The 14624-nt window shown below is 39.0% G+C and overlaps 1 protein-coding gene across 1 annotated transcript in view; it reads left to right on the forward strand.

The window, feature by feature from the left end:
* LOC136858519 (E3 ubiquitin-protein ligase TRIM23) overlaps positions 1–14624 on the forward strand; it is a 218119-nt gene that overhangs the window by 178473 nt on the left and 25022 nt on the right. Inside the window, exon 10 of the mRNA XM_067138121.2 lies at positions 6587–6766. Coding sequence (XP_066994222.1) covers positions 6587–6766 — 180 coding nt within the window. The remainder of the gene's footprint in view (positions 1–6586; positions 6767–14624) is intronic.

Below are 14624 nucleotides of genomic sequence, written 5' to 3' on the forward strand. Positions count from 1 at the left end.
GCTGGTGGCTTCAAATAGCCTATCCAGTGGCCTCCACGGTATGCACTAGCCTTGCGTCTTGGGTGGTGTGCTAAGTCCCAACTGACGAGCCTAACTTAGCACACGAGGGCGAAACGCAGGCAACCAAGAATGAGTTAGCTGGAAAATTTATAATGTCCAATAACGGACCATTATATTGGTATTATTATTGCTCTGATGAAAACCGAGGTATTTGTACATTTCTTCTTCCTCCAGCTGTTGTATGGATTCGTCGCTTAAACTAGAAGGTGTCCCTTGTGCTGAGTAGGACCCTCTGATGACAGTTTGGGTTCTGCATTTGTCCAATCCAAACCGCATGCCAATATCTGAAGAAAACGTCTTGGTAATTGAGAAGAGATGTTGGAGATGGGGTTTGGTAGAGGCATACAGCTTAATGTCATCCATATAGAGTAGGTGGCTGATTTTGAATAGCTCTTCTCGCTTATTCTTAATGCTAAATCCATACCCACTTGTGTTCAGTAGGTAGGATAGTGGATTTAACGCCATGCAGAACCATAATGGACTCAGTGAGTCCCCTTGGAAAATCCCTCGTCGTATTGGTATGGGTCTTGTTGCAACACTGCAGTTTCTTAGAGAAACGTGAAATGAGGTGTTCCAGTCTGCCATTACTGTCTTCAGAAAGTGAATAATTGAGGGGTCAACTTTATATAGTTCCAGAACATGTATGAGCCAAGTGTGTGGTACTGAATCAAAGGCCTTTTGATAGTCAATGAAGCACGTGTATAGGTTCCTGGATTTATGGTGTGCTTGTTCCAGGACCACAGTGTCGATAATTAGTTGCTCCTTGCACCCCTTGGTATTCTTCTTGCAACCCTTTTGCTCCTTGGCAATGATGTGGTTTTCCTCGCAGTGTTTCAGAATTCTGTTGGCTATTATAGATGTAAATATCTTACATAGAGTAGATAGACATGTTATAGGCCGATACTTTGCTGGATTTTGCAGATTTTCATCCTTTGGTTTCAGATATGTGATGCCAGTGCACAGGAAAGCTGGGAATGTTGCCGGGTTGTCTAAAAATTTCTGAAAATGTTGAGTCAGAAGGAAATGAGTACATGTAAATTTCTTGTAGTAATAATTGTGTATACGATCAATGCCTGGGGCCTTCCAGTTCTGCAGTTTCTTGATGCTCTGTTATATTTCTCTGATCTCAACAGCCTTGGTTGCCATATGCTTCACTTCATTAGTTCTGTCTTTCAGTTCACTGATCCAATGGGCTTCCACATTGTGCTCTAATGGGTTCGACCATACTCCCGACCAATAGCTGTGAATTTTTTCTTCGCTGGGCGTATTTCCATCTTGTGCTGCATCTTGTGTTCTCACGTTCAGATTGTTGTAGAACTGTTTCTCATTTCTTTCGAACATTGCGTTCTGTGATTTTCTCTCTGTGGTGTTTTGGTATCTTTTGAGGCGCTTGGATAATGCGGTCAACTTTTGCTTCATGGTGTCGAGGGTTTCTTGTAGTACTGTGCTTCCAGGTTCCTCAAGACTCTGCCTTGAACTGATTTTCAGAATTCGAATAATTTTGTTATTTAGGCATTTCCCTCTTACTCCATTCTTGTATTGCTGCAGGCGATTCACGTCCTGGCGGATTTGGATGATGCGTTCTTTCAGGCGTTTTGCCCAAGGTGGTTCTCTCAATTTTTTCTTGACAGACTTATTGTTAGGCAAAAATGGCTTTCCATTGTTCAGTCATACTGCGCCAAGTGCTGCACAGTATATAGCAGTATGTACTTAGGGAACGTCTGATGCTCTTTCAGATATTCTGGCAAGACTTTCGAATTAAGATCTTCAATGATTTTTCCAAACTTTTTGGATGTTTGCTGCCTTGGCAGTATGGGTCGTTGTGTACGATCGGTACCAGAATATTCTAGAAGAGCCTTGTAGAATTCAACATGTGTCTTGTCATGGAGGTCAGAGTTATCTGAAAGTATCACTGCAGGAGTACTTGTATGTACTGTTATATCAGTATCAGGTGGACTGTTAACCGTTGAGTCAGACTCGGTACTTTCAAGATGTGGAAAGAGTTCTTGTGTTACTTCTTGTCTAAATCTACTTAGAACAGGACCCGGGATCAAATTGTTCTTGATGATTGATCTTCGTTGATCTGCAATGCGCTGTTCAGTAACTTTCATTGTTGGGTACTGATTTGTAAAGGCTGTGTGTAGTTGTTGCCTATATCCTGCAATTTCAGTTTCAAGACGAGTTATTCGAAGATATGTCCGCATGATAAATTCATTCATATCGTTCCATTTAATGCGTTTTTTGGGCTTACTGATACAAGAGGTCGTACTTGGCACAAAAGCACTCGCACCAGGTGTGGTATGATAATCAGGTTCTTGTGTTCCGCCATATTCGTCTTGAGCTACTGTAGCTTGTTCAGGTGACCCGATGGGAGGCCAGCAGCTTACGCTCCCACCACCACCGGCTCGCATGCTGTCATCTCTAGCGGTGGCTCCAGAGATGCCCTGGTGTACCCCAGGCAGCGGCATTTTCCGAGGCACAGTTTTAGAACTCTTCATAGTTGATTTTTGCTTTTTATAACCTACAGCCAGGTGATGTGATGTTCAGCCGCTCCATTGGAGACAGACGCTGACCACTTTGCCGCTTGCTGCAAGTCAGACGCAAAGAGGATTTGGATCAGTTCTTCCGCCCTCTCTGCCATTGGGATATGTCCTCTTCTGCCATTGAAGCCGTTGACCATTTTTCCTGACACCTCAGTTGATCCGCGGGTGCTTATTTGGCGATGCCTTATTCACACCTGTCCTGCATATCTACAGGAGCTTCCCCTATCAGCCATTGGGACGCGCCGTGTCGGGGTTGAGGGCCCCCACCCCAGTGTCTTACGCAGGGTTATGCCTAGCTCTTACTAAATTCAGAGCTAAACCCCCACGTAAGCTGACCGGGCACGGTTATCATCATCATCATCATCATCATCATCATCATCATCATGAAACCTAAACTGCTGTAGCACCCAAGTGGCATCTACAGGTTCCTGGACTCCCCAATACATTTACACTTACTGTACTTAATTAATACCATGTTACAGAACACAACTACCGAAAAAGAAAAACTGTTTGGGTGCCAGTGTATTTGATGATACACAGTATGAACTTAGCATGAGACTAATATATCTTCCAGAGTGGGGTCATAGGCTGATGGTATCCTGACTTGCTTACCTAACCTGACAACTTGTTGAACTGAAAAGGTATGAGGATATACTGGCTAGGTTATAATCTTTTCTGAAATGACACACAGCGAATTAAAATATATAAATATACTTTCAAAATTAACCTCCTCAATATTCCTTTAGCATACCAATAGGCTACCATCCACCTTCACAACAGATGACAACAAACAATAATGCAAGAAATACACTTAAAATGAACCAAATCAATATACCCATAGCATAACACCTCCATAACACAACACAAATTACAATATAAGAAATGCACTGTTTTCTCTTATTATTTACAATCAGCACTGAATTTACACAACATAATTACTGAATTAAATTAGCTGGTACAACACCTTGCTATGGAACATTATATTAGGACTTTCTCTGTCCCTTGACACACTAAACTCAACTGTACATATTTACACAATATCTTACTAGCCTGAATAGCTGAATCATGTACCTCAGCTGCCTAACCTGCTACACCCTCTCAAAGTTTAGGTTATATACCACCATAGCTCGCCAAACTCGCCGATAACTTTCCTGACAATTTCATGGTCGTTTTTCACAATGAAACCGTACTCACGTTATATTCAGGTTAGTATAATGTCTTAGCACTTCATAGCAGACTTCTATGTGACATGTAATGATATATAAGCCTGTCAGACTTCCCAACCAGACCTCCAGAGGTGAGCAACATTCAGTAGGACCAAACGTCACACACTTCAAATGGGACAACGAACCAATCACAACAGTTCCACTAATCAAGACCAATAAGACCAACCTTCTAGCAAACCAGCCATAAAATAAACTCTTCAAGTCACATAGTTTTCTCGTCCTAGCTAATCACCATCTTCCATTTCTCTCACATGTGGCACTCCGTTTTCAAAATTCTGACGCTTAACATTGGCATACTGACACCTTGAAAACTGTTGAGAGACATACATTATGTTGAGCAAACCAACTTCTTACACAACTTTCACTACATTTAGTTTTCTTGCTTAACCAAGCTTCCAAACTTCTGGTACCACAGAATACCATCAATTTAACCCACAGTTCTTACAATGACTAAATAATGTTTATGATACATTAATAAATATATACAGTATTCCTACAATGAAATAAATGATCCTGAAAATATAAAATAAATATATAACCTATAACTTGGTGTAAATATTGCCGTAAATATAAATATTGACTTAATGTTGGGTTGGAATTCTGTACGATTACAGGATATCCACCGGTGTTTGTCCTATGGCACATCGGTCCTGCTTAGATGCATTTGGTAATAATGTCGCCATATTTCGACGGCCGCATTTCACACATGCACCTCTGCACAATACAACTGCCACTTAATCCTTTTGCCTACATGTCTGTACTTATATAACCGCATCGGAGTTGCGCTACGTTGCATGTCCGCTGCAGCAGTGCCCTCAAATGGAAACTTTTTGATCATGCCTTATACAGTTGGGGTCTAACTTATAAAGATGATGATGCTTGTTGTTTAAAGGGGCCTAACATCTGAGGTCATCGGCCCAACTTATAAATATTAACAGACACATGTCCCAGTAAAAGCCAATACATCCTAATAAATCTTATGGCCATTACCAATGCTAATTTTTACACTTGGGGTACAGGTTTCAGTTTCTGTACCATTATATCTTCCCCTCCATGACTGAGTACATTATTCTCCTAGGTAACCTGTCTATCTCTATTCTTCCTACACAACCCCACCACCGAAACTGGTTTATGTGTACAACTTCAGCCATAGGATTAATTCCTAACTTAGCCCTTTTCTCCTCATTCTGTGTACCCTCCTGCCAGTGCTCCCACCTGATTGTAACAGTGGCCATTCTCACTACTTCCATTTCTGTTACTTCTAAGGTATGAATAAAATACCTTAAGTCCACCCAGCTTTCACTTCCATACAACAGAGTTGGTCTGAAAACAGACAGGTGTAGAGAGAGTTTCATATGGGCACGGCAGGCTGTACTTTAATAAAGGCTATAGGCACTACCTTCACAATCCTAGCCTTTTCTCATTCTTCTTTTACCTTTCAGCGTTGAACCGCTAGCAAAAAAAAATACAGAATACTGTTGATTGGAACAGCGAGCTCACTGCATTAACTTTGCTGCACCTTGATTCAATCTCACTTAATATTCTACCATCCTGGGAGAACACACATCCTAGATACTTGAAATGATCTACCAGCTCCAGCTTTTTATTCCCAACCTGACATTCAGTTATTTTAGTTTTCTTCCTTACTGACATCATATTAGTCCTGGAAATGCTAATTTTCATATCATACACACTGCACCTATTTTGAAGATCCAAGATAGATTGCAGGCTTTCAGCACAGTCTACCATTAAGACGAAGTCGTCGGCATAGGCCAAAAGACTTACTACATTTCCCCCTAACTAAATCCCTCTATGCCACCTTCTGTAGATCTGTTAAACTATGAACAACAAAGCTAAAAGATTACAGCCTTGTCTAACCCCTGTAGGTACTTAAACCAAGAACTTATTTTACATCAATTCTCACTGTAGCTCAATTGTCACTGTAAATGCCTTTGATGGCTTTTAATAATCTACCCTTAATCCCATAACTCCTCAATATGGCTAACATAGGGTGACTAGGCGTCCCTCATTTTACGAGATTGTGTCTTATTTCTCTAAAGTGTCCCGTGGTCCCAGCAAAAAATATATGGGGCGCAATTTGCGCTGTTTTTCGTGAACCTCCCATACTTTTTAAAATACTGTGTTTAAACTTTATTTATTACATAACTCTGATGTATATTCCTGATTGTGTAAAGTAATTACATTTAGGTTGGCACTAATTTTAACAAACCAGTAAGACAGATGTATATAAAATGTAAAAATGGCGACTTATAGTCCAGTATTGTAAACTCATATGGCTCTACCGATGAATCAGTAGTAAAGTGCCAGCTTCTTGATCCCAAGATTGCAGGTTCAAACCCAGCAGACGTACTAGTTGGATTTTGAAGGACAAGAAAAGGTCCATTTGACTCTCCATGTCTTACAGTGTTGACTTGTAAAAGATCTCTGATGAAATGTTTCATGTCCATCTGACAAAATTAATCAAGAGATTCGTTTCTGTGTCATCCGGTAGAGTAAAATAGAATGTGTAAATTGACACACAGGTAGCCTGAATGGCATCAAATAAAAAAATGCCTAGACATGGTAGCTGAAGCGATTTTAAAAACTCAGTCAGAATGTGTGTTGTATTAGATGGAGAAGATATTGACTAAGGACAAAGGAACCATTTATGAACAAAACCAGCGAATTATTCATGTTGATTGTTCTCTTCATCAAAAACGTATTCTTCTCAAGAAACAACTTCCTTTTCTCTTTCAGGATGCACCTGGGTGTGCAACAATTGAAGAACTGACAGAACAGTTTGCTCTCTACAAACTCTGCTGTGGCCGTAGCTGGCACATACAAGCTTGTGATGCTCAGAGTGGCACAGGCCTCCACGATGGTCTGGACTGGCTGTCTAGACAGCTGGTAGCTGCTGGAGTTTATGATATTAGCTAGGTAAGTAGAGATTTGTCTAGTATTTTGTAGAATATTTGCTCCCATATTACTTGCTAAATTTGAGTAATACAAAGAAATTTGTTTACAGTACTCTGTTAAATATAGATGAACCAGGAAGAATAATTTTGTGCTATATGCCACTTAGAATTTAGGGATTTAATGATTTTACCTGTTTCTAAAAATCATTGTTTTTAAAAATTGTTGTTGGCCCTATTAGAACCTTTCATAAGTAGCTCTCATATTACTAGAATACATGTATATAAAATTATTTACTCCAGTTTATTTTAGTATTGTTTCTATTAAAGAAAAAGGTGTTTTACAGTACTTTAAGTGATTATTAAACATACTGTCTAGATATAATAGCAGAAAAATATGCCTGTGAATTAGTCGTTGCGAGGCAGACTAGTATATTATACTGTTGATATCATTGTCCTCGGAAAGTACAGTAGCAGCTCTTATACAGCAGCTGGTGAAATCCTCTTTGGCCACAGATCATGTAATGGAAGCAATGGGCCGCAGTCCTGGTGAACATGTGTCACATTGCAAAGTCAGGCTCTTTACATTCATTTGAATTAAGTGCACGTGTTAGGTAGAAGTCATGATCAATGCTCAGTGCTTTCTTGTCCTTATCTCTGACATGATATTCATATTGCACTGCGATTTACTGTACATCAAGTATTTCTTAAATAAAATATGCCATAAAGAATTTATAAAGTACTAGCTGATGTAGCCGTGCTTCACTACGGGATTCTCAGAAAGGCTGTCTTCGTGGTTTTCTAACCGAAGTCAGCATAGGTCATTACAAAAACGTCAGTAGGGATGTAGCGATTAAAAGCAATGTTATCATATAAAATACTCAATCAAATGAAAAACCACACATTTTCTCACTTTTAACGGACTGTACTATGGTTGGAAATTCTTAGTTCCCATGGAGGGAATTAAATATTTTTCACCAATAGAGCATGTCAAAAAACAGATCAGATATAAGGCTTTTCAGGCTTTTGCTCTATTAACCAGCGTTTCTGATAAGTTCACCTGCATACACCCCAGCGTCAGTGGGTAGGGTCTGACACATCCCACTCTGATGAGTCTAGTGTCAGACCTAAGACGAAATGCTGGTTAATAGAGCAAAAGCCTGAAAAGCCTTATATCTGATCTGTACTATGGTGCCGATCTGACAATCCAGAGTCCCAGTGCTGGAATGACCAGGCCGCAGATAGCCGTGAACACTCCTCTGCCATTATTTCATTAAGTTTGCACACTGCTCATTCCAATCAGTGCTACAGAGTAGGGATTGAATAGCTCGAATGCTATGATGAACCGGTGTGTTACGTACCAGTAGCATCTGAAAATTTATGAACCAGAGGAATGGCATGCTAAAGAAGAAAGTTATCTAACTTCCCAGCTACTTCACGCCAATATTCAGGCAGGCTGTTATTCACGGTACGACCGGGCGAGTTGACCGTGCAGTTAGGGGCGTGCAGCTGTGAGCTTGTATCCGGGAGATAGTGGGTTCGAACCCCACTGTTGGCAGTCGTAAAGATGGATTTCCATGGTTTCCCATTTTCACACCAGGCAAATGCAGGGGCTGCACCTTAATTAAGGCCACAGCTGCTTCCTTTCCTATCCCATCTTTGCCATAAGACCTATCTGCGTCGTGTGACGTAAAGCAAATACTCAGTACACAACAGTAATGCCATCTATCGGAGATAAGTGGCAACAGAAGACACAAAGCACATCACAACAAACAGTGGTCAATGTAATGTTATTCTTGATCAATTTTATGAGCTTTTTATATTGTAGGCCTTCATATTTAGTTTTCTTTCGATTCTGTGATATTAGGGCGTCATATAAAATTATTTATAACATAGTCTGCAGTTTCTTATTCGCCGACTTAACATACCCATTTTTCATTAAATTCTGTTCGCTCATTTTCTCATGACTCGGCGCTGTTTCAGACTTAAGCAACAAAAATCCAAATTCATGAATATCTCTCTTATCATAGCTGGTACGGTAAAAATGTATAAGACATAAATGATCAGAAATTTAATACTATATAACTTTAGTTATGTAGTATTTATCAACAGGACCACTAATAACATAAATATTTAAGAATTAAATGTTAGGGCTTCCCCTGAACTACCATTTCACTCAGCGTGAATTATTTATAGCCTAAATTGTAGCGATTTATTCCCCGACTTTGCACTCCATCGATTTTCATTAAGATGGGACCACTTTTGAGAATTAAATTTTAGGCCTTCCCCTAAACTACCATTTCACTCAGCGTGAATCAAATTATTTATGGCCTAGATTATAGCAACTTATTCCCTGACTTTGTATACCGATTTTCATTAAGATTGGACCACGAATAACATAAATATTTGAGAATTAAACTTTAGGCCCCCCCCTAAACTACCATGTTTCTCAACGTGAATACAATTATTTATATCCTAGATTGTAGCAACTTATTCCCCGACTTTGCGTACCAATTTTCATTAAAATACGACCACTAATAACATCAATATTTGAGAATTAAATTATAGGCCTTCCCCTAAACTACCATTTCACACAGTGTGAATACAATTATTTATGGCCTGGATTGTAGCGGCTTATTAAGACACGATTTGCATAACGATTTTAATTAAATTCTCTTTAGCAGTTTTTCTCGTGATGCGTGTACATACATACAGACAGACAGACTGACTGACTGACAGAAATTACGGAAAATTAAAAAGTGCATTTCCCTGTTACTGTAGGCATGACTTATACATAAATGCCATCCTTTCTAAATTCTGAGCAATGTACAGACAAAACTCTTTATTTTATATATATAGATTAGAGAATGTATTTTCAGCACTGATACTAACAAAGTCTCTCAGAAGCAAGTAGTCAACCCACACAACGCTAATGTCGTCATCACACAGCCAGCGCTGTGTCAAGGACAGGTTGCATCATACGTTCTGGAAACATCCAAGCAAGAACATTTTCTCTATCCTAAATATACATATATGGCGTATGGCTTTTAGCGCCGTGAGTGTCTGAGGACAGGTTCGGCTCGCCAGATGCAGGTCTTTTGATGTGACTCCCGTAGGCGACCTGTGCGTTTTGATGGGGACGAAATAATGATGATGAAGACAACACATACACCCAGCCCCCGTGCCAGCGAAATTAACCAATTATGGTTAAAATTTCCGACCCTGCCGGGAATCGAACCTGGGACCCCTGTGACCGAAGGCCAGCACGCTAACCATTTAGCCATGGAGCCGGACTGTATCCTAAATAAATTGCGGTATCGATTCAGAAACAACAGCATCTTATAGTGCACAATTCAAACGCCTCCTCGCGTTGATTTCTCCAAAATCGATCCAGGGATTCCGGAGATATTCAAGATTTTATAAAACATTATGTCAGAGCTAGATCTAAATCTACCGAGCTCGATAGCTGCAGTCGCTTAATTGCAGCCAGTATCCAGTAATCGGGAGATAGTGGGTTCGAGCCCCACTGTCGGCAGCCCTGAAGATGGTTTTCCGTGGTTTCCCATTTTCACACCAGGCAAATGCCGGGGCTGTACCTTAATTAAGGCCATGGCCGCTCCCTTCCACTTCCTAGGCCTTTCCTATCCCATCGTCGCCAAAGACCTATCTGTGTCAGTGTGACGTAAAACAAATAGCAAAAAAAAAGAAAAAGATCTAAATCTATCAAAGAATCTGTTTAAAATAGTTTCTTTAATAGATTTAGATAAGTCAATACAGGATCAAATAAAATGCCTGTTATGGTTAAGTTTATCAATAGAGCTAGATCTCTATAAAAGGCCATCACTCCTGGTCCTGACGCGGCAGCTCACACCGACAACACTACGATGTTGGTTTGCTGCATGATACGGAGTCAGCCTGCAGGGCAAGATTATGTCTTAGTGATGTACGAGTTGTGGAACATAGAATAATTCCGGCGCTACGGTACTAATAAACTTTCAGTAAGTTGAGCCCCATTGAGCGACTTATAAATATTGAAGAAGGCTTGTATGACTAACATTTACATGTATGCTAGAAGCCATAATAGTGATTTTTTCAAGTGAACTCGACTTAAACTTTAACATTGTGATGTGAATAACAGAATATTCAGAGACTTTACACAACAAGTGTTTAATAATCCACTTTAACATTATATCAAATGTGGTAGTGAGTGATATGCTGTTTTTCTTCGAACAGACTTTTCACAATAATAATAATAATAATAATAATAATAATAATAATAATAATAATAATTGCTTTGCATGGAATGCAGTAGTATTACAAGTAATGAAAATAATTTCTGGTTCCTATTGAAAGTATCATATAATGTATACAAGAAAATATTTAATTATTTTGCCACCTATTCAATACAATACAAAATGTTAACATACGAGTTAAAACATTGTTAAAATATGAGACATGTTTTGCCTCTTTTTATGAGGCATCCTCAGTCAGTATCAAAACCTTATTTTTTACTAGGTACTTGGTTAAAGATTATTCTAAAATATGTTGGAAAATGATGTGTGTAAGATAAAATTTACAGTTCATCATAAAAATATTTCTGAAATAATTAAAACTCTAATACAACAATAAATTCCTACGTAGTTCACTTAATGAAGGAGACGTCATTTGATTGTAAGTAACATAATTGATGCCTTGAAGCCGTAGTCAATGCTTGATGTTGAAGGAAATTGACAAGCTAATATATAGTAGAAAGAATATAAAATAGGTTCAATGTTGAATATACAGTACATTACAATGATAATACAATGATAACTTCGTACGTAGTACACTTAAGGAAGGAGATGTCATTTGATTGTAACATAATTGATGGCTTGAAGCCTTAGTCAGTGCTTTATCTAGAAGGAAATTGACAAGCTAATATATAGTAGAAAGAATATAAAATAGGTTCAATGTTGAATATAAAATGGGAAGGAAAAACATTCCAAGTGCTGGGCCAATGTTGTTATTTGACGTTGGCGTGTGTTGCCCAAAACATTTATTAGTCAACAGTTCATAAGTTGTTTATAGTTTAATCCGGCGAGAATGTGTTGACATGTAGTTCAACAGATGCTTGTAGTTGACCTGATTTGTTGTGAGTCAACATGTGAGTTGCTGAAATGATAATGGGCCATCAATCGCTACATTGATGTGATTTTGATGCAAAGAGGGTGATGATATTCCTTGCTTCAAATTAGATGTTTTTGTAATTGAGTTTGATATCTTGGAAAAAGAACGTTGAATAGTTGTTTTTGTTTTCTTCTTCCGAATGACAGAATTTTCTAAAGTTGATTGTGAAACTTATGTTGTTGAAAAATTTTGTAGAGGTTTGTTGGTCAAATTGGGGCTGTTGAACTGTGTTACGATTCTTGTTAGTGGTTGGTTCTTTAGTGTTGTGGGACTGATGACTTACTGTGTGGGACACTAGTGGTTGCTAACGTTACTAGAATACTACAGCCGGGGTAATTTCCGCTGACCGTGAAACCAGTTCTCATTCAGTCGCGGAACAACTTCTCTTATCTAATCCCATAACTAGTTCAAATATTTCCCATTTAAATGCAGGACTGGAAATTACTGAAATTAATATCCTCGTAAAATCTGTTTACACCGGCAAGCTACCAAACATTGAATGACAATCTGGAAACTGTTCTTCCCTCCGGAAATTGAAAAATAAAAGCCCTTGTCTGAAGTTTAACATCTTGAATAATTGAAATGCAGACTGAGTGTCCTAAACTAAAGTTCAAGTCCCCACATGATCATGAAACATAAATTCTGACCCGCACTCTCGTAAATAATACTTCTGTCGATGTTACCTGCACAGAATCTCGCTGAATAATAGGGTAGCTAGCCCATGCTTACATCGCTTTAATCAATTCGTCCCCTAAGACGCCGTTGTATCCTCGATCGGGGCCATCACTCGGATAGACCGATGCCTTGCCAAATTGACTGTGTGTCTGTCATTTCATTAGCTCAACACATCGCATACCCGATGCTTCCTTCAAACGTATATTTACAGCTCCTCTAGCCTCTCGCCGAGCCTCAGAAATATTGTCCGTTGGTCTGGCCGTTGGAGTTCTATTGTTTCCTTGTTCTGCTTTGTGTATGTCATGTCGAAATTCCTCCTTCTAAACTTAGCTGGCGAGCAAATAAACCCAAGCTCCAAGCTCCCCGCAAAAATTGCGACATGTACTGCTGAATGTGGATGTTCCCTGCCAGTTACTAGTCTATCTATATATATAAAATAAGAGTTTTGTCTGTACATTGCTCAGAATTTGAAAAGAATGGTATTTCTGTATCGATCATGCCCACAGTAACAAGAAAATGCAGTTTTTACTTTTCCGTAATTTCTGTCTGTCTGTCTGTCTGTCTGTATGTATGTATGTATGTATGTATGTATGTATGCATGTACACGCATCACGAGAAAACGGCTGAAGAGAATTTAATAAAAATCGGTATGTAGAGTCAGGGGGTGAGCCGCTACAATCTAGGCTATAAATTATTTTATTCACCCTGAGTGAAATGGTAGTTTAGGGGAAGGCCTAAAATTCACTTCTCAAATATTTATATTATTAGTGGTCATATCGATAAATACTACATAACTAAAGTTATGTAAAATTAAATTTCTGATCATTTACGTCTTATGCATTTTTATCATACCGGCTATGATAACAGAGATATTCATGAATTTGGATTTTTGTTGCTAAGTCCATATCAACGCCGAGCCCCGACAAAATGGGTAAACAGAATTTAATAAAAATCGGTATATAGAGTCGGGGAATAAGAAACTACAGTTTAAGCTATAAACAATGTTATTCACCCTGGGTGAAATGGTAGTTTAGGGGGAGGCACCTAAAATGTAATTTTTAAATACCTATGTTCTTGGTCCTATGGAAAAGTACTACATAACAAAAGTTATAGAGAATATAATTTCCGATCATTTATGTTTTATTCAGTTTTACCGTACCGACTATGATAAGAGTGGTATTTCAGAACCAGAAGACAATTAATAATGTGACGGCCTACAATATCGAAAGCGCGTAACATAGATCAACAATAACATTACACTGACCGTTGTTTGTTGTAATGTTCTTTGTCTCTTATGCTGTCATTCAACTCCGATAGAGGGATTACAGCCTAACTGAATATTGGCGGGAAATAGCTGAGGAGTTAGATAACTTTCTCCTTTAGCATGCCAATGCTCTGGTTCATACATTTTCTGATACTGCTGGTACGTAACACACTGGCTCATCATAGTATGCCAGCTATTCGATACCTACTCTGACGCGCTGTTTTGAATGAGCAGTGTGCGCACTTAAGTCAGAAGCTCAGTTAGTAGTAATAGTAGTAGTAGTAGGAGTAGTATGAACTGGTCTGGAATTACAATTTAGCCTTATTCCAAATTATAGTACCAGAATTCACTAAATAACTCAAAATTCAATATTGAAAAGAGCCGTTTCTTAGGAAGAGCTTCTTCCTCTCCACTTTCATTAAATCTACATTAATTTTATTCCTAATTAGCAGCGAAGATGTGCTTTCTTCTCTGGCTTGGAGGAAAAATTGCCTCCACATCAGATAGTTCTTTACCCCGCCAGTGTGGTGAATTGAGATTTTCCGACTCATCGGGTACTGCCAGGAAGCCGATAAGTAAACGGGCGTAGTTTTTGCCCTGGGACTATCCACTACTTGAACACACACACACACACCCCCGCCAAAAAAAGGGCAAAGATTGTTCATGGATCACGGATGTCTGCGTCTTGGTCATTCCTGCTCTGTAGCTTTGGACTGTTAGTTCAGCAGCGTAGTACTATTTGTTAAAAGTGAGAAAATGTGTGGTTTTTTATTTGATC

The sequence above is a fragment of the Anabrus simplex genome, chromosome 1 (assembly GCF_040414725.1).
Source record: "Anabrus simplex isolate iqAnaSimp1 chromosome 1, ASM4041472v1, whole genome shotgun sequence".
In the NCBI taxonomy this organism is placed as follows: domain Eukaryota; kingdom Metazoa; phylum Arthropoda; class Insecta; order Orthoptera; family Tettigoniidae; genus Anabrus; species Anabrus simplex.